This window comes from Lactuca sativa, chromosome 4 (assembly GCF_002870075.4).
Source record: "Lactuca sativa cultivar Salinas chromosome 4, Lsat_Salinas_v11, whole genome shotgun sequence".
NCBI classification, from domain to species: domain Eukaryota; kingdom Viridiplantae; phylum Streptophyta; class Magnoliopsida; order Asterales; family Asteraceae; genus Lactuca; species Lactuca sativa.
The window spans coordinates 203,221,655-203,244,324 of record NC_056626.2 but is presented as its reverse complement, the minus strand read 5'-3'; the positions used below and the strand labels follow the sequence as shown (position 1 = coordinate 203,244,324).

General features: G+C 31.8%; 2 protein-coding genes across 2 annotated transcripts; one reads left to right on the top strand and one right to left on the bottom strand.

Annotated features, from left to right (window-relative positions):
• Positions 1 to 243: 243 nt before the first annotated feature.
• On the top strand, positions 244 to 1,867 carry LOC128133569 (uncharacterized). The gene is made up of 5 exons (XM_052771061.1): positions 244 to 369; positions 486 to 671; positions 748 to 997; positions 1,072 to 1,619; positions 1,706 to 1,867. Exons 1-5 carry the CDS (start codon positions 244 to 246, stop codon positions 1,865 to 1,867), a joined length of 1,272 nt encoding a protein of 423 aa, XP_052627021.1.
• A 13,346-nt stretch (positions 1,868 to 15,213) lies between these two features.
• Positions 15,214 to 16,570, bottom strand: LOC111894882 (uncharacterized). The gene has a single exon (XM_023890970.3). It carries the CDS (start codon positions 16,356 to 16,358, stop codon positions 15,432 to 15,434), a length of 927 nt encoding a protein of 308 aa, XP_023746738.1. The 5' UTR covers positions 16,359 to 16,570; the 3' UTR covers positions 15,214 to 15,431.
• Between the last annotated feature and the right edge of the window lie 6,100 nt (positions 16,571 to 22,670).

Sequence of the window (22,670 nt, the reverse complement as noted above, 5' to 3'; positions counted from 1 at the left end):
CCATGGGTTCTTTTTATATCTAGGGCAGATGAGAAACAACTTTGGACTGTCAAAACATACGAAGATTCTCATTCTTGTTTGCAAACAAGGACAGTGAGGGCTTGTTCATCTAAGTTTCTAGCTAACAACATATTGCATCAAGTTGAAAGTAACCCCAAGATCCCTATATGTGCTTTACAAGAGGAGTTAGTATAGAGGTATTCACTTTCAATATCAAAGATGAAAGTATTTCGGGCCAAAGCTATGGCAAAACAATATGTTTATGGTGATTATGAAAAGCAGTACGGTGTTTTGAGAGAATATGCCATGGAATTGAAGTCAAAGAATCCAGGAACAACTGTGAAGATAGATGTCGAAACTGAACCCAATGTGTCTTCTGAGACAAGGATCTTCAAACGGATATATATATATGCTTAGGTCCATTGAAGGAGGGATTTAAAAAAGGTTTGAGGGATTTTCTTGGATTTGATGGTACGTTTTTGAAGGGTCCCTTTCCAGGACAAATTCTTACTGCAGTTGGGCTTGATTCGAACAATGGCATTTACCCAGTTGCATATGCCATTGTAGAGACTAAAAATATTAACTCTTGGACATGGTTTTTGGAACACTTGGGTGATGACTTAGATTTGAATTCTTCATCTAACTTCACTTTCATTTCAGATCGGCAAAAGGTACCCTCTAACTTTTTATTCACTTTTACTTTTTTTTATTATTTCATTTACTAACTTATTTTAATTGTACTCACAGGGAATCTTGGCTGCAATAGAGAAGTTATTTCCATCAGCTGAGCAAAGGTTCTGTTTAAGACATGTGTATGACAACATGAAATTGAAACACAAAGGAGATGAATTGAGGGAAGCAGTATGGTGTTGTGGAAAAGTATACAACATACCAAAATTTAATAGGGCTATGGAGAAACTGAAAAAGCTTAACCCAGAAGCACATGAGTGGTTAAGTAAAATTCCTGCAAAACACTGGGCAAGATCCCATTTCTCTGGTAAGTATCATACTCTTTTCACTAACATATTTCATAACTGATTTTAGTAATTAATTGTTTGGTGTTATATATAGGAAGGGCATTGACTGATAGTTTAACAAATAACTTGTGTGAGGTATTTAACTCCAAGCTAGATGAGGCAAGGGACAAGCCTATAATCACTTGTTTGGAATATATTAGAGAATACCTCACAAAGAGAATAGTAAATGTTCATAAGGTGCTAGACAAATGCAAAGGTTCTCTAAGTACAACTGCAACAACAATCTTAGAAAACAATAAGACAGAGGCAAGTAAGATGAGGGTTTTATTTAATGGAGCTGATAAATATCAAGTGACTGGTCTATGGATGGAGCAGTATGTTGTGAATTTGAAAGAGAGGAGTTGCACTTGCAGGAAATGGGACATTACAAGTATTCCATGCCAGCATGCTATTGCTGCAATGTATGATAAGATGCAGAATGGGTCAGAATGTGGAGATCCTGAGGCTTGGGTGAGCAAATGTTACTGGCTTAGTACATGGAATGCTATGTACCAACACACAATTGACCCAATAAATGGAAGGAGCATGTGGCCTAGATCTGATTGTCCAACAACCCTTCTCCCACCCAAACATCACAAACAGGTTTGTTGTCATACATGTTTTGTTTAATTTAACTTGAAACTATTTAATAAACTTGTTAATATGTAACCATATGAATTTGTTTATAGGTTGGTAGGCCAAAGAAAAAAAGGAAGAGGGCAGTTGATGAGCCAATTCAAAGTACCAAGTTAAGTAGGAAACACTTGACAGTCACTTGTAGCAAATGCCACAACAAAGGTCACAATGCTAGGACTTGCAAGGGGCAGGGAGGTCCTAGTGAAGCTGGATAGGGGGGTGGACAAAAGAAGGGAAAACATGTTGTAGCTTAGTTTGTATTTCTAAGTAATCTTTTGTATTATGTCTAATTAAAGTTAGAACATGTTTACTAAGTTTGGTTATGGTATGTCAATCAAAACAACTACTTTTGATAGGTCTTTTGGGTATTCTATGTTTGTAACATGATATTACACTTACATGTATTATGGTTAATGGTAATGCTACTTTGGCAATTAGTTTTTTGGCTATGTTACTGCACTTTAATAATCAACATTACACTTACATGCAATCAAATTGACAATTTCCTTCCTTGCTAATATAATATCCATCACATTAAAACAAAACATCAACCTTACATTACATATTATATCTGTTACATTTTCTTGTCCCAACATTACATACAATCATAGGGAAAATCCTTCAAAAGCTATGAAAAAAATGGGACCAAAACACAGATTCCAAGTTATAGATTTCCCCCCCAAATGCTTCTTGATTTTTTACTTGAAAAGGTAACACACCATGAAAAACAACCAACTCAGACAAAGTAGCCATTTCACCATCATCAATCTTGCTTCGAGATTGTTTCTTCCACGCAACAACCCCGGAATCACAACAGTTGACCTAGGGCACATGGGAGGGTCGAACCATCCAAAAAAGCTGCATGTTCCTCCTAACCTTGAGCATGACCAAAATCGACGACCTGGGTTCAAGTCAGTCCACGATGTCACCAAAATCGCCGGCCTTCCACAGTGGCATATCACCATCTTCTTCAATTTTGGAATAGAATGTGAGTAGGGAGGGAAGAACAGAGGCAAGGAACGAGAAGTAGAAGGATACAAAGGCGGACCTTAAATTATATACTCTGATGCACAACAAGATGAAAAGACAAATTTACCCCTTCACTAACGGCTCAAAAATGACGGGGTTAGGGTCAAGGACCAATCGCGCAATTAAATGAAACCTTAAGGACTATTCGCGTGACTTTTTGCTAGAAAGTCCTCAAAGTGCGATATTGTGTAAACCACAGGGACCAATCGTGAAATTTTGTCTTTTGATTTTGATCCGGTCATCATTTACTTCTTATCTTTTGCTTATCTTGACAAGATCCTTTTCAAATTTGAACTATTGAATTCCATTTAATTCGCGGGTCTTAATTCCTATTTAATTGGCAACTAAAACAAGGCACATTTAACATTGTGGATCTAGGCATGTTTGTTGAAGCATAAGATATTAACATTGCTACACTATTACCATTTGATTGATAATTTTACTTTACAGTTATAATTTATACACTGTATAAAACAAATTTATTAATAAAACAATATTATACTTTTAAATCGTCCAAATAAGTAAGTGATGGTCAAAAATCATTAATGCATAAACAAGATAGACTTTTTATTCAGAATACCAAAGAAAAAAAAACATGGCCTTATATTGTGGAAGTGATAAGCTGTAATTCAAAATCTAAACTTCATTTGGAAATGTAAATCCTGTTATTTTATTGTTGACAAGGGAGGCCTCATATCCCGACCCTTCCCTAATTTTTGTTAAAATTAAATTAAATGATACATTACACGGCAAAATCAAATCATTAATTCTCTCATTCCTTGTGTTTAAAACCTAGGAAACCACATTCATCCTTAAACCTCCTCCCATTTCTGTCATCTATCATCACCATAACCACCAAACGAATTCAACACCACATCGTCATCGCTTCCTCTTTTCTGGTGAGTTTTTGAGAAAACTGCTTAATACACAACCAATTCGATGGCCTTCAGGTAAAATATCACATAATCTTTTTCTTACCCCGTCTCTTTTTCTCATCTTTGTCTCCTTAACATTGGAAGTTTCAACTAAATACGTTAGTGTTTGTTCATAGATCCCCGATTTTTTTTCTTCATGTTTTCTACTTTGCTTTCATATAGATGACCATGAAAAAGAATACAAATCTTGGAAAACATGAAACACCTTCATCTCCACATGAGTTTTCCCATCCGGAATCGAATATGCTAGAAAAGACTATTGGGTAACGAAGTTGCACTTATCCAGTCATGTTTTTTTTTTTGTTAAATATATGTTATTTTCTGCCTTATTATTTTTAATTTAGTTTGTTGTTTTTCTCTATTGTTTTTATGATTTTCTTGAGTTTTGTTGTTGTTGTAGAAGATGTAACTAATCAACCTCATCAAATATGAGATCAAATTAAAAAAATCCATCAACATCTCTACTCTCTCTCTCTCTCTCTCTCTCTCTCTCTCTACTAGTTGTGTACCCGCGCAATGCAGCGATGACGAATAGTTTTAGGGTGGTGATTAATTCATATAGGTGAATAGTTTTCATGCGGTTGTTAGATGAAACCATAAAAACTATTAACCATTAACCAACTTACAAAATACTGATAATTCTTTAGTTCTTACAACTCTTAAATAAATCCAGTTTTGTATTAATTCCTTGCAAATTGCAATTAATCTTATAGAATTTTACCTTTAAATAACAGTATCATTTTAACATATTCAAGAATTTGACCGGTTTGATGGGCTATAAGTTTGTAATATTCTTCCCAAAGAAAATTTAGTCTATTTTGTGTTGCTTTTTTTTTTGTCGTGAAACGAAATTTAGATTATAATTTTAATACAAATGTTAATCAAGATTAGTTTCTGTTTGATAATAGTTTCGTTTGGGCGATCAATTTTTCAAGGAGGACGAAAAATAACTGTTTTATGGATATTTGTTTCCTAAGAGATTTGCATTGAAATAGAGTTTACAAAATAATGGCAAACAATTTCCTTTAAAAGCAAGAATTGTTGCTTAGGTTTGTGAATTCGCCGTATTTATGGTTAGAAGTTTTGATACAATGCGAGTTCTAGTTTTAGTTGTGGTAATCCATAAGGTAACGACGTTAAATAGTCTTTAGTGCAACTCATTTCTTTTTGGAATGCAGAAGATAGTTTCCATTGGATGATTAGAACCAGGTCAGGAAACATGACATATTCAAAGAACACACAATATAACGACAAATATTATTTACAATTAAAATGTATCTATTATGTACGTTGTTTTTATGTACTATATAGTGTGTGCCGCATTTTTTAAGTCTTAGATGAAAAACATTTTATGTAAAAACATTCATTCAACAATGATAATAAACCATTATTTTTACTTTTATAAGCAGAAAGATGCATTAATTATTCAAATACATACCAAATTAAACAAAGAAAGTTTACCAATTAAACAAAGAAAGTTTCCGAAGATAGAAAATTATACATTTAAATTATCCTAAACTTGGTCTTTATGGATTGTTGTGAAATATGTCCCTAATAAAACAACAATTTTAATAAGTTGGCGAGACCGTGGACAAAAATAATTCACAATCCGAAAATGTAGTCCATCTTTTTTACAATGGCAATCTTAACCCGAAATGGGGTTTGTCATGAAAATTAAGGAGGTTACAGATAGTTAAATGGTAAAACACCAAGAAGATATCTATGAGAGTAATTGTTTTTTTTTTTTTTTTTTTTTAATTCAGGAAGAATAAGAATAATTTTAGATATTTGTACGATAATAACAATTTATGTATATTAATTCTTGTATTATATTACAATTTTACGGTTGAACCAATTGTAAGGACTCTATTTTATATAAAAAAAAAAAAGAACAATAATTATAGTATTATGCTTAAAAATACACTATTTCTAGTTAGACATGTATTTTATTACTTACCAATGACATGATTAAGTTATAGTGTTTTTATTGCAATTGTATTCTTAACATATATTTAAAATACGTTTGATTTAATAATAAAATTTGACTGTCTAACTTCACTTAAAAATGTTGAAAATACCCATTAATAGAAAGTTGAATTATTTCAAAGCTTGACTTGAAAAGTCCAATATGACCTTGTGCTTGTATTGTACAATTAGTTCCAGACCATTGATATTGAAAGATAATTACCAATGTTATCCTGTCAAGTTTTTTCTTCTTTGGATTCAAAACATCGTTTATCTTCACTTCATGCTTGTATTGTATTTAAATACTTAGCAACATAAGGGTAATATTGAAATAGTAGTTTATAAACATAATAACATCATAACTCATCTCATGGTGGTTGAATAAGTAACAACCATTTTGAAAAATAGGGGAAATCATGTAAACCAAACCAAAACATGGAAAATGAAGACATTGTTATTTATTTATTTATTTATTTTTAACTTTTTTAATTTATCAGAAACGTCTTATCCGGATAAGCCATATACGGGTTTTTTTTTTTGTCTTAATGCAAAAAAGAATGATTTAATATAGAAGGTCCTAAATTTGCCCTCAGTTATTTTCAGACTAAATTCAAAAAAAAAAAGAACGTGGCTTACTATTCCATCATAAGATCCGCTAAAACATTCATGACCTATTGGTGAGTAATCCTCAAATTGAAACAAAAGTTGAAACTTTCAATGAGAAAGTTAAATATGATCCCTCGTTAATCAAGTCATTTACTAACCTGAATAAGCATTTTCTCACATTAGTTCTTCATAATAGGATATTCCTGACAAACAAAAAAAACTTCAATTTCTCAAACACAAACACCCATTACGAAATTAATACCAATTATCCAATAAATAGACAATTATCAATAATTTTAGTTAAAATGATGAAATAACTATCATCCCCCCAAAACAAAATTCATCAAAGTAGCTGACCATGGTTGTCAAGAGAATTTAGTAACTCATGAGGGTTTAAATATGTTAGATAGAAGACATTTCTTGGTTCATCCTTTGGTCCCCAATTCCTTCCCGCTATAATGTTTTTCATTTCATCATCAACCTTGTATTTTCCTGATTTATTCACGATGGACTAATAAAAAAACATAACATTACAATTACAATGAAAATTTCATTAAAAAAAAATCATAATCAAACTTAAGGATTCTCAAGCTTCAAATAGACACACTCAAATATTTGTACAAAATAAGATAGATAATAAATGAGTTGGATAAAAAAACCTTGAAAACTCATTCCATTCGACAAACAGATTCTTCCGGGTACACGTGTTCTGTTTTCATTTCTTATCTCGTTTGTTGATATAATGCTTCTTGATCCCTGTGAAACCTAATTAGGAGTGAAATTACATCAATTTCTTCTCTCGTTCACATAAATAACCAACTACTGAAACATGATACAACAAAGATTACGTACAAGAAACCTACTTAGGGGCGTTCTTCATCTTCCCGTTCTCCTATTTTATCCTTCAAAACCAATGAAGATGATCAGGGCTTCAACACAGGAAACGTATCTAGAAAGGATCAAGAGAAAGAGAAAGAGGTTTACACCCCGCTCCCGAGTTCAACTTAAATAGAGAAAAGAAAGGAAATGGGAGGAAATAAGAGGAAAGCAAGAGAGAATGGTGCTCCCGAGTTTCATTAAAGGAAGGAAGTGGAAGGAAATGGAAGGAAAACTTTCCCTCGTACCTTTCCTTCCGATTTGGGAGGATTTGAAAAAAATAACAAAATGTTTAACTTTCCTTCTATTTCTCTCCAACTCGGGAGCACAAATGACAATTTCTTTTTCCTTTATTTTCTCTTCTTTTCTCTCCTTACTTTCTTTTCTCTTCTCTTCTTTTCTTTGCTATAACTCGGGAGCGGGGTGTTAGGCGACTGACTGAAAGAAGAAATAATAAGGGAGGGGATGGCTTTTTTCAAATTTGAAATTGTGGGATTTCAAATTTGAAATTGTGGGATTTCAAATTTGAATCTCACAGTTACCTTATGCATCAAATATATAAGATTGACTCAATCAAAGAGAAAGATCGGGTAAAGAGGTATATGCATCGGATAATTGTATTTTTAGTTTAAGTAGTGGATTTTTAAAATTATATTATTATTTTATTGACGGATACTTGTACCATTAACTTAATGATTTGAACGTCTTAAAAAAATATTATTATTATATTGAATGTATTTATAGAAAGAATGAGATTTCTTTTATAAGATAGTAAAGATATGTCTTTCTGTGTGATTATTTGTATGGATATATTTTTTAGGTATAGACATTCTATCTTTGTTGTTGTTCCGGTTAATGGTAATATGTTTTCGAAATATATGAGCTTTTGAACTAGAAGGAGATGAATATATGGGTGATTCAATGCTCAATATAATTGAGGTTGTAATTTAAGAATAAAGGTTAGTCTTTTTACATAATTATCTTCCTTTTTCTCTCTATTTTAATGACTTTGTGATATTTCAAGTTTCCATAAACTAATTTATACACATAATGAGCATGTTGACACATATAAATAAGCTTTTTATTATCCAGAGAAGGCATGCAGTAGACCATGTATATCACTAAAAACACAATCACCGGTGATGCTTTTTCTTAATTTCTTTTGCTCAACTTATTTGTTTGGGCCTTATGTGTGTATGTTGTTATTTGCAAGAGGATGTTTTTCACCTTCTGTTTGTTGTTTATTTGACAAGGGACTACATAAAAAATTAATGTATCGCATCAACATTATGGTGTTTTCATAAAACTTCATAGAGGAAAAAAAGAGTTCAAATTTTTTCTCCCAAAGAACGCGAGGTACCTAGGCTCTATAAATTTGATAATGTTACCTAATCAATGTTACTTCTTGATTAGATCGATTTCAAGTTGTTTTATGGTTGTTCAGTATAGATTTGATTTTGAAGAATGTAATTTATATTTTTAGGTTTAAAAAATATACGGTTTGTAGATTTAGGTTGTCGAGTTCAAGTTTAAGGTTATTCATAGGGAGGACTAACAAAACATACATGGTTCTATCAAACTCATCAAATCAGATCTTGTTTTTATGATCAAGATTTGCAAAATGATGAATTTAACTGCCATCTCAAAGAATGAATCAGAAACTTTAAAGATCTGATTCTTTAGCTAGACATGGAAAGTGGTTTTGTAAATGTCTTTTTTTTTTTCTGATTTACTAAAACGACCTTGAGCGACAATTTTTGTGGGTTATAATCGTTTGTGTTTGTTGGAAATTAATAGTTTTTATTATGCATTGTGCGGATATATGGCTACCGATGTATATGTTGGAATGATATATTATAGTTGTAGTTGTAAAATTTTTGTTTGAATACAATGTTAAAGATGTGCTTTTTTTCAAATTATAATATATTTAGATAGTTGGTTTGACGGATCACGTTTTTTCTTTTGTGTGGACGGGTAACTGAAGTGAAATAGCGGATTTTTATGCTTTTCTAACTTTGTATGATTCTTAGGTTTGGACTTTAAATTTTATATTAGATTGGTATTTATAAGTTCTAATTTCAGTTAATAACGAACTTTTATAATTAATAGTTATCGTCCTCAAATTATAATACAGTATATTATTATTATATATCTTTTAAACTATAAATAATATTAGGTTACATCTTAGTTTTTCTAAAGGAGTCTAAAACCTATATTCTTAAATTTTCTACTATATTTTACTGTCTGGTATAAATTTAAAATTTAGAGCTTAACCTAGAAACAACATTGACTCTTAAGTATAGAAATACAAAACTATAGAATCTTTAATTATACATGTGATAATTTGGTAAGTACTTGTTTATATATTTAGTTAACAGCTTTTGGACATTCAAATACCATTTTCACAAATGGTAAAACCATGTACCTATTTATCTCCTTCCAAATGAATACCATAATGCTTCTAAAGCAAGGTTTGGTGCGTCCAACATCCATTTATGAGTTCGTTGATCTATCCATTTATAACATCGCTGATATGGTTATCATATAAGTTAAAATGTTGAGATCCCATTGACAAATCAATGAAATCACAACACAAGGAGAAGACTCATATCCTTTGTACCGGATGAGAAATAATTATTCATTTTCGCAAAACCGACTCATAATAATATGCATCTGTCATGTGTTCCTTGACATGTATTCCTTGAAATATGACATATTTCTGAATTGAACTAATTGCGAAATGAAACTATTTGTTGTCGACACTTTGCGTAAAACAACGAAACACTTTTATTTTTAACCAAAAACAATATTTTACTTTTATTTTACTCAAATACATCAACGTACTTATATTTTGAAGCCAAATTTATTCAACCCAAAACAACAATGTATGTATACTTTTAATCAAATCCATCGTCGAGATGAAACAAACCCCCACTATAATTATACAACTCAAAAACTATTCTTCATTCATCGTAAAGGAAACAACTCACAAAACCAAACTATGCAACCTTTCAAATAGAATGTTCTAAAACCATTCGGCGGAATAAAATTATTCGCCGCCGCCGCTTTGCCCCGGTAAACGATTAGTGTGTATATATATATATATATATATATATATATATATATATATATATATATATATATATATATATATATATATATATATATATATGCGCACACACATATACACACAAGAGAGAGAGAAAGAGAGAGATAGATAGATAGAGAAAGAGAAAGAAAGAAAGAAAGAGATAGAGAAAGACTTTTCCAACCTCTAACCGAAAAGGACAAGGAGTAACGTAGAAAAACAAACATCTTTTTTAATTTTCAGTCATTTACACGCAAGTCCATGTAACCATCAAACACATTGTGGTCCTAATTTAAGTAAATTCCCTATACTATGTAAACCATATACTTTACATATACTAAATAAGATTAAGCCCTTTTATTTATACTATCGAATTTATATATCATTTTGTACATGAAGTTCAAATCCAAACAAAGTGTCATTTCTTTACTAATATGGTTTAATGGATTACCTAAGAAAAAATTGTAAATATTTTATGATTTCGGTTCCTGCTTCTATTTTAACCTGAAGGGTGAGATTTTATTAGTGTAAATTACAGCGATCGTCCCTCGTGCATATTTTCAAAAACACGTTTGATCTCTATTTTCAAAAATTAATTCGGACTGTCACTTGTTTGGTTAAAAGTTGCTAATTTCTTCTCTCACTAGTTTAAATTTGCATGCTTCATCCCTTACGAGACATAAAATGACTATTATGCCTTTATATTTTTCTTTTCCATTTAATTTAATGTTATAATAATTATTATTAATTTAAAAATAAAAGGAAAAAATAAAAATAGGACAACCATCATCGGATCGAGCACACCACCTGCATCTTTCAAACACCATAATTCCATCCCCACCTTCCTAGTTCCACCCTTAATCCAACCTTCTTCCTCAATCAAACACCTTATACCACTTTAAAACCCACCACCAACTTCCTACCCCCTCCTTTGTCGGGTTACACCACCATTGGAACACTCTTGTTGCACCCGTGTTCACCGTTACAAACCGCAACCAATACCCCTTTAAACCTTACCGGAACCACCACCCAGAAACCTACCCTGGATCTTCCTTCAACAATTCCCTTTTGATGCAAAATCATACACTAAAAAGCATCCACCTCTAAACACTTCACCGACACAACCAATCTATCCCTCAAAACCCCTTTGTAAATTGAAGAAAAATTCTACTTCCCAACAAACTCGTATCTCGCATCGGAAACGTACTGGGTAGCATAATTGATTTCTTCCAAGTTTAAACTTTGTAATGAGTTTAATTTAGCACAAAACGCTCTGGTACCACTAAGTATAGGGTTTCGAACTGAAAATAGAGGTGCAACTAGGGTTTCAAACGGAGGTGGAGGCGAAAAATAGCTTATTCGTTCTTCATTTTTTGTTCGATGAGGATGATGTTGCAGATGAAGGGCGTTGGTAGGAGTGCAGTTGAAGGGTGGTGTACAAACGATGGGCGATGGCGGCGATGGTTGCTCCGATGATTGACTTGCTCCAATGGTGGCTGAGATAGGGTTTGTGCGATGCACATAAAGAAATAGAGGAGATGTGTGGTCGTCGGCTGGGTTGCAGAAGAGAGAAGACAATGGTTGAGTAGATTTCATCTGTGGCTACTTCATGGTTATTGTTCGTCGATAGCTAGAGAGGAAAAGGGGGAAACGACTATGGGGAAAGAAAAGGAGGAGGGAGGGTGAAGATACTTTTTTTTTGTTTCTTTTTTGTTTTTAATGTAAAACTAATAAATGAATAAAAAAAATTAAAAAAGAACTTGTTCAGGTAAAATAGCCGTTTTATGTTTGGAGGGACTAAGTGTGTAAGAAAAAAACAAACCTAGGGACTGTATGAGAAAATAGGGATCAAACATGGTTTTTAGCGCAATGTAATTTACCCATTTTATTACATCATTACATGGAAAAGAATCGTTAGGTTTGGATGTTTTCCTCAATGTTTTAAAACCCGGGTTTTTAGTTGACCCGATGTGATGATCGGTTCACGGGTCAACCAGTTCAACCGGTTGAAGAGCCGGGTCAACCCGATTTATAGTCTTTTTATATTCTCATATATTTTCACTTTCTAGCATAATACATAGACATATAAAACCAATAATTTGATGTCCATAAAATGTAAACATTGAAAAACATATTAAAAATGATATAGATCGATCTAAACACAATAATCAATATAGAGTACAAATAACAAAATAAAACATATTTTTGGCGTTCGCTACTTACATCCAAGCCCTATTAAAACGTGTCAATCCGGTTTTAACCGGTTAAATATAAATGGTTCGACCGCGGTTTAGGATAAACCCGACCGGTTCGATCCGGTTTGTATTTTTATAAAAAATTGTTCTCAATTGACCCACCTTCTATCCCGGGTCACGGTCCAACCGGTTGAACCGACCGGATTGACCCGGGTTTTAAAACATTGGTTTTCCTAACCACGCATTAAGTGCTTACAAACGTTTTGGAAACGTCTCGTCATATAGGATCAACAATATTTATATATTGGCATGAGTTGGCAACATATTATATTTTTAGTTTTAACAGTAGAAAATATTTTTAATCAAAAACTTGAAGTAAATAAATAGTTTTATAATTGATAAGATTATTTATATAATAGTATCGATTTTTATGTTTTCAACGGGTAACTAACTTATATGGTTATATAATCTCATGTTAAGTAGGCTAGCCTCTTTCAAAATTTACATATTTGGTAAAAATTTTAAGCTTTTTATTTCAAATTTGATCCGAAATTAGAATTTTGTGAAAAATTCAAACCATTCTTTTTTTTTTTTTTTTTTTCAATAATGGTTTATAAGATATTTTTTCTTAAATTTTTCCAACTTTTATAAAAATTTATTTTACATTGTTTTCGTAACTTTCTTTTTTCTGACTTTTACATTGCATCATATAGTTTAGTAAACCCATTTTTCTCATTGATTATGTGACACTTGGATTGATCAAATTGGAAAGAAATATGATATGATAAATCATTGTTTTATTATTTCCTTTATTTTTAAATCATATTTGTTATTTCATCAAATTCAAATGACGTGTAACCATCAAGAAAAGTTCATTTGCTAATGTATATGAGGCAATATAAAAATTGGAATTTTTTTTTCAGAAGATATTGTAAGAGAATTTTTATAAAATAGTTGGAAAAAAAAGTCAAGAAACAAATCTTATAAACCATTATAAAAAAATTATAAATAAACTTGTACAAAAAAAACTAAATTTTGGGGAACTCATAACAAGTTTTAAATTTGAATCAAATTTAGAATAAAATTTAAAATATAAGCTAAAAGTGTAAAATTTGGAAAATAATGACCTATTCACCCTGAGAAAATATAGGTAGCTTATCATTTTAAAACATAAAATAAAATCAATTATTGGACAATTTTTAGACACTTTTAAGAGTTAGTTTTCAAAAAACATTAGTAGTTTTTTTTTTAAATTTATACAAATAGTAAAAAAAATCGAAGTTTTAAAGCAACACAAATTCATTTAATAGATGACATCGGTTAAATCCTTAAACACGTTAATATCATAAATGTCGGACTCAAAATAGTTTGAGTTTATGGGTGGTCTAACAATTTAAGATCCAATATTTTTGCTACAAAGACAAATTGTGTGTATATATATATATATATATATATATATATATATATATATATATATATATATATATATATATATATATATATATATATATATATATAAAAGTTAGGTTATTGTGTTTAACTATCTATTATGTGTATGTAGGATTGCTTGTGAACCAATTATTTTAGTTATTTTAAAAAAGTAATTAACGTATATTACATGTTGAAGATATAATAAGTATTAATTAAATTTTCAGCATTTAATATGTATTAATTATTTTTTTTTAAATAACTCAAAAATAATTGGTATACAATTAATCCTACATATACACAATAAATAGTAGAAACATTTGAACATAACCGATTGATATATATATATATATATATATATATATACACACACACACACACTAATAAATAAGAATGATTTTGCCACATGTCATTTTGTCATAATTTAGAGATATATTTATTTTCCACTTGTCATTTATTTCATTTTCCATTTCTAATATATTATTAATTAGTTTCCATAAATTAAACCTACCATAATGATATTAATTTCAAAATTTAAATTTTAAATTTCAATTTCAATTTCAAATAAATTTACAGTTTAAACCTTTGTGTTTAACATTTTGTTATAATTAACCTGTTTAGTATATGGGGGTCTGATAACTAAACAATAATTTTAATTTATTTATTTTTTGCATTTTTTTTTCTCATAATTTTTATTTATTTCAAATTTCAAATTCAAATAAACTTCTCATTTAATCGTTTCTATTTAACATTTTGTTTTAATCAACCCGTATAATATATGGGTTTCACAACTAGTATATATATATATATATATATATATATATATATATATATATATATATATATATATATAATATCGTACCATTTTATTCTATAGTTTTTAGATGTCGCAAAAAGTTGAAAGAATTAGAATAAACGTAAAGAAAAAAGTGGTTGACTCTCTAATTGTAATACGTATCCAAACAAATGTTATAAAATATTACACAACGGAATTAAATAAATCAACACTAATAATGTAAATATTTGATATTATATATATACAGCTAGTGTTGTTTTGAATATTAAATAAAGCTTGAAATTATTTTAATATGCAAATTATCTACAAAAATATTATTAAAAAAGCACAGAATAAAGATAACCATTCAACAAGAATCTGTTAAACATAGTTTTTGGATAGTGACCTAATTATGTTCGCTTAAATTACACCCAACTAATTAATTAACTACTTTACCCATTTCACAAGTCAACCGTCAAATACACTTCTTTATTATTTTAATTAAAATAGATAATTTGTATATAATATTTTTTGGTCATTATGTTATTATACAGGTATATAAAATATAAATTATTGTGTATGATCATCACCCTTAATAAAATGTATTGCCTTTTTCTTGATAACTTTCAAGAAAATGTATACAAATATAACATTACATTCGAAATAAATCATGACTTATATTTCATTGAATATAACTATATAAGAGTTGTACATTGTTTTATATTCAATTATCTTAAACTAATATTGACTGCATGAATCTAATCCACATTTGAGAATTATGAACTCATTCCCAGCCTGTGATTCAATCGAAAAGAAAACAAAAAAATTTCCAATCACAAAAAGAAAAAGAAAAAGAAAAGATAATTCAAGAAACTTCTTTTCTCAACACTTTGCCGATGCAAAATCACCTCTTTCGTCTTCTTCGATCCTACCTGCTTCTTGATCAATAATGTTCTCATCATACGCTATTTTGCAGCTTCTGAAGAACACACACCCACTTATGGCATCAATTATGATGAGAATGGAGTACAAATAACCAATGAATAATCCCTCTAATACCATGCTTGAACTGGGTCTGTTCATCCCGGAATCGGAATAAGCTTTCACTACCCGGAACTGAAAAAGAGCTTCGATTCCGGCCAACGCCATGTTTATCGGCAGCGCTAATGATAGAGCGATTGAAGTTCTTCCTCTGATCATGACACACGCTTTGAGAATGGAAATGAATCCGCCACTCAGTTCCATTCCTGAGAGGATTAACGCCAGGTTGCATACGATCAAGGCATTGGCTATGATGATGGAATACACGATTCCTCCGGCGACGGTGAAGAACAGTGAGGGGATACGGAGGTTTTCCAAACAGTTGAAAGCAATGAAAAGAACCCAAAAACAAGTAGCATTTGCGGAGACCATAACCAAGGTGTTCCATATCTGTGTTAGGAGGATGGAACTGAAGATGCCGGAGAAGGATGGTGGTGGTTTCCGGTGGGTGTTGAAGGATTGGATTACGGATGCTTTTGCGATGAGGAGGAAAGAGAGGGTAAAGGGTAGGACTAAGATTGATGATGTGATGGTTTGGGATAGTTTGAGGTTGAGAATGGAGAAGAATTCCGATTGTTGAGGAAATCCGGCGTCGTTGAAAAGTGACCGGAGACGGGAATGAACGGTGAGGGAATGAGGGAGGAGGGTGGAGGAGATGAGAATGGAAACAGAAAACGGGAGGGCTAAAATGGCAGCAGTCGTGAAGTAATTGTAGTGGTGGAGGAATGTATGAATAGATTTTCTGACGATTTTGATGGTGGGTTCCATCGGAATTGAGGAGAAGTCCGGCGTTGGTGATTCCGGAGAAGATGGATGAGGGTGGAGTTGATATGGGGTTATGTTTGGTGCATTAGATGAATGGAAAGGCCACCAACTAATATCTAACTAACCACCCCATATAGATGGAGTCGTTTCTGCTTAATTTTATCTCATAACAAAAAATTATTTATAAATAAAGTTAAAGTTCAAAAAAAAAAAAAAAAAAAAACACATTACATCATCAAAGTCATACTTCTTTTTCATCTATCTATATAATTTTATTTCTTAATCATTTAATTTAACAAGCTATAAATTTTAGTCGCATATGTTAATGTAAGAAACTTAATTAACATTTTATCAATTCATATTATACTTTTACTATTTTAAGATATGTTATAATTTTTGTTAAGTCAATATTTAGTTTAATAAATTAACAAAATTAGTTTGTTTTTTACTGAAGATATTTAATTGCTTTTTATTAGACATATAAAGAACTTTTTCACTAATCCTTTATTTCACATTGTTCTCAACTCAACAACCAAAAAATCTTACTATTACTCCATTATATTAAAGTTCTTTTACTCTTTAAATTAATAGATCATTAATACCTTATTTGACTTGATAAACTCTTTGAAAAATCAAATGATCTAAGCATATTAATTGACTTCAACTAATTATGAAACATTGATATATTATAATACTACTTTAATATTGAAAAAGTTGTTTGTATATTATGGGATAAAGTATATGTGTGTGGGGGGTGCGAGGTTGATGTGTTTTTGTCATAGGTTTGGGTTTGGGTGGCGTAGAATGGACTCATAATAGAAATAGGAGTCGCTCCTCTCAATCATCACTTATCGACTTTATCATTAGAAACCCCATTAACAACTAACATTATATAACATTATATAATTCATATTATGCATCGACTATTTGTACCCTACAAATTATCATAGCTTGTTTTCTTCTTGGAATAATTATTTATATGTCCATCGATAATTATGGGTTTATAAATCTTTAATGTTTATTCTATGGGATAATGTATTTATTTATGGCTACTCAAGTATTTTTCATGTAAGAAGTAGATCATTAATATGAACATATTTGAAGACATCAAAAGTGATCATTAATATATAAATTTTGTATCATTCACATTACATTGCTACGTTAAATGTCACAATTCCCTTTGCTTTAATAAGAAGTTACATATTCTTAAATGAAAAGCAATACAAATTTATGGGTTTTTATACAATAATAAGAAAAAAGTTTAAACTAACTTAAACTTTAAAAAAATTGAACCAACGCATCACATACTTGTACCGTATTTGAAGGTCTTTTTGTTTCAAGTCTTTTTGTTCAAGATTTCGATTTTAAATGATTAACCACCGATCTTTTATCACTTGAAACTCGTAGGACTTTTGGGACATGATAGCACATGTATGTTTATTAAAATAAAAAAATAACTAAAAATATGTTTTTTATTTGTAACTAGAAGAAAATCCATGCTCCGCATGGGAGGCAGTGTTTTTTTTTTTTTTTTTTTTTTTTTTTTTTTTTTTTTTTAAGTACAATAGTAAATCTTACTAAAGTACAATGGTAGAACGACGAGGTGTTTTAGGAAAAGAAAATTGATACGATAAAGAAAAATTGGTTATATCAATTTGAAACCATAACTTGAAATGCAAATCAAAACCTGAAACTTTATATTTTAAACTTTAACTTATCATACGGTGTTTTTTTTTTATATTATTAGTGTCCATTTATGATACTTTTAGTTTATAGTAAACTTAAAAGTTTATATTTAATATCTTAAACAATAAAATTCTATAAAACGACGATGTGTTTTTTTCCATGTCAAATACAAAAGGTTTTTTATTTTATTGTATTGTATTTATTTTGTTTTAACAAAATAGTGTATTTTAAAAAGATATTTACCAAAATGGCATGGTTCTAAAAATATTTACTATTTAGGTTAAATTTTGTACCAAATCAAAATTAAAATGTAAAAAGAAAAGAAATTGACCTATCAGGATAATTAACTTTTTAGTTTGTTCACATGTGGATAACTATATTTTGTACACATTTGTGTAAAGAACTTTTTTGGAAGTATTCACATATGACCATTATGACCGGATGTAACTTGCTACAGCCGGTTATAATGATTATATGTGAACACTTTAAAAAAAAATCGTTACCTAGATGTGTACAAAAAATAGTTATACAGATGTGAACAAACTGAAAAGTTAATTACCTTAATAAGTCAATTTCTCCATGTTTTTCTATCCAGATTTAAAAAAAAAACTTCGTCAAACCCAACAAATTAGAAGTTGGTGTGATTTTGTACCACATTTTCCAACGAGTTAGAACTCCTCCAACAAGAACCACCAGATCTTCCAATTGCCTGGAAACAACCACCATCATTCACCATGGATTGCACCTAATGATAAATGCAATTTTATACATCTTTAAGGGTAGTTTTTATTATCATTTAGCATCATATTTTTTACATTTGCATGTCATTTGTTTCAATAATGTTCAACTCATGTCTTTTATTAGAATTCTCGTACTACTAACATTTTTGTGTCATTTTCAAGTATATCGAGTGGAACAGTACTTTGGGAGCAATTGAAGCCTAAATGGAGTTGGAACTGAAGACGGATGCTAAGGAATAACCCGGAGTGCTTAAACTGAAGAATCACGTTAGAAAGTAAAATTTACGATCGCAAATCCCCATTCTGCGATCGCATTTTTGCTATGAAGTTTCCTATGGTCGAAATAAGTCATCTGAAGGCCATTTGAGAAGAAAAGACAATATATGCGATCACGTAAAGCAATTCTCTGATCGCATTTCTGACCCGCAACTCCAAAAACTTCATACATGACTTTGTACTTCATTGAGACATAATGTTAGGAAAAATTCAAATTCCTGCGATTGCATAAGGCATATCTGCAATCACATTTATTGCCAGAAGTTACAGAAACGTCGAAAATAGCATCCAATATCATTTAGGGGAAAATATGAAATTTATCTAAAAATTTGTGATCGCATTTTTCGGTTTCTTTCTCCAGAAGCTTCCGTCTTGCATATAAATTCGACCCTCATTATCAGGTTAGATGATTCCAGACGGTTCCAGACGATGAAAATCACTTCTGAATGTGATTTCTTATACCTTTCAACGACTTCTGAAGATATGAGGGCTGTGAGTTCTTAGTATCAGTTGACATATGGATTCCATCAGTAGCAAAATTATCAATCCCCAATTTTTCAGCCCAGTTATTAGAATCCGAATCAATAAAATTATTAGAGTCAAACTTTTCAGAATCAAAACTCACACCAGTAACCCAGTAGTTCCCGTGTGGCCTTAGAAGATATAGTGAAGATTCTTGCCACGAGCACCCAAGTATTCCAAAATAAAACCAGAGCTAGTATCAAGAGTCTAGAACAACATGTATCTCAACTTGCGACTTTTGTGGGTCGTTTGGAATCTCAAGGAAAGTTACCATGACATACTAAAACAATCCAAAGCATAATGTGAGTACTATTTCCTTGAGAAGTGGAAAAAGTTATGGAGGCCCAGGTACATCTGAACCAAAAAACAAAGCTGATAAAGAATACGAAGAAGTTATGGTTGAAGAAGAAGATGTAAAAGAAACAGAAAAAGGTGATGGAGAGTATGAAGAAATGTTGGTTGAAGAAGATTGTTGAAGAAAATAAAAGAACAGAAACTCCACAACCAGCTAAGCAGAATCTAAAGGAATACAAGCCCATACCTCCATTTCCATCAAGACTGAGAAATATGAAGCGCGGAAGAGAGGATGAAGATATTATGGAAATTTTTTGTAAGGTTGAGGTAAATATTCCACTTTTGGATGTTATCTAACATGTAACGTCCCATTTTCACAACCAAAATTTTTCATTTTTATTAAGGTAAAACTTTCCAATTTATCAATCCATTATTTAAGAAAACAATTTTCCATATTACATTTATTAAAAATCAAAGTATCATAGAAAACGTGGAATCTTCAATGTTGCTAATGAGTGTGTACAGCCTCGTCTTCGCCTTCCCGCAATTACTGATGATACCTGAAAACCATAAAAAATTGGGTAAGCACAAAGCTTAGTGAGATTACCCCAAAATACCGCATACGTTAAACATACAAGCATGCATAACTACCGTTCTTCGGCCTTCGGCCTGAATGGACCGCCTCGCAGGCCTTCAGTCTATCCAGGTTGGAATACTAGGGTTAGTTGGCCTACGCCTCAACCCAACCGCTCCTCTTGAGCCTCTGTGCCTTCGGCTTACAACTGGCCCGCACAGGGTATCTTGGACTATAGCACAAAGCAGGACCACCTCAACCACCACCACTATATGTTGACATATAACAAACACGGATCAAGCAGGCACATAAAACAACCAAACAAAAATCATACAATTCACTCCTGCCTACTAGTCTTCTCTCAGTACACAGTCCCATTACCAACTAACCTCTATAAAATGTGTAACCATAAGTAGTCAGATGTGAGATAGCCACCCGAACAAATGATCCTACTCTAGAGCTACAACCAAACAAGGAACAAGCAAGAAAGCTTAGACCAAGAGTTCTTAGGCTATCTTACATAACCGCAGACAGTCCCTAAGGCATTCCATCAAATGATACCTAGTAAGTACAAATAACATACAAATTCATCAGTGCACTATAACATAACAATATCCTACATACCAGGATACTAATCTACAAGTCACTACAACATAACAACATACTTAATACCAGAATACAGATCTAGAAGATCACTACAACATAATAGCATAGTCGACACCAGAATACAAATCTAACAGATCACCACAGCCTACCAACATACTCGATACTAAAATACAGATCTAGCAAATCACTACAACATAGCAGTATACTCAACACCAGAATACAGATCTAACAAATCACTATAGCATAGCAACATACTCGATGACATAATACAGATCTAACCGATCACTATAACACAATGTCATATTAAGTAGCAACAATCTAAGGAATGCCTGATCGTATATAATTAGAGGTGAAATAGTCACCCAGACAAATGATCCTACCCTAGAACCATAATTAAACAAGGAACATGTAAGAGAGTCTAGATTAAGAGTCCTCAGTCTATCTTACATGATTATATACAGTCCCTATAGCCTCCCAGTACTAACAGATAACCAAAAACTGGTGGGCCAGCATTGGTGCCTTCAACCCATGATACAATGAGGTGAAACTCACCTGAAATGAAGAAACCTGAGAATATTGCGATTCATTCCCTGCTACACTGCTTGCTCCTGCGGATCCACTAATCATTTGCGCCATATAAAATCTTAATCACCAATTCAAACCCTCAAGTTTGACCAAAAGTCAAACTTAGTCAAAAGTCAACGGAGTCAAAAAAGTCAAGGTCCAAGGTCAAACTGGTCAAAAATCCATAAGTCAACTAAGTCAATCCAACCGAGTTGACACAGTGCACATACACGGGGCGTACTCCATTGTTGACTGCCATTTGGGGCCTTGACCACGTACGCACTGCATACTCACATTACGCAAGGAGTACACCAAGATCTCCCAAACTTCATTACGTGCTTAATGTTATAAGTCCTTACGTCCAACTTTCAGATGCAAGGCTAAAATACCCTATAGAGTCAAAATGTTTCCAACTTTATGACATTACATGTCCATTAGGAGCTTAACTCAACATCTTAATCCATTAAGACCCTCTAAATGATGAATAGAGCAAAACCAACCACTTAGATCCCATTTTTATGACTTAAGACCCCTCCTAAGGTCTAAAAGGACAGCGTAATGGGTCAAGAACATTCTATGTTAATGAATCGCCACATTTGGGACAAAAAGGAACCAAAAACCAACCCAACACAAGATCTAAATGAAACTTCACCAAGTTTAGAACTTCATACCTCCAAATGATGCCAAAAGATGGTGAGATTCTGGATCTAAAGAGCTTTACTCCTCCAAGACGGTCTCCACTCCTTTCCTTCTTCTTCAAAGGCACAAAACACCCACACTCAATCTTAGAAATGCTTCAAAAGATGGATTAGGGTTGCAAGAACATCCCAAGAGGATGGAGACTGATGAGATGAGGGGAAATGACACTATAATGGGGTGTTAATATGATCCAAACCCTAAAAATTAGGGTTTGCATGATTGACATGCACGCCCTACGTACAAATGTACGCCTAGCATACACACTTACGCATGGTGTACTCCCCCAAACCCAAAATTATGAAAATGCCACTAGGGCACTTATTGCGCTCTTTCTTTTACTTAGGGTCTAAACTG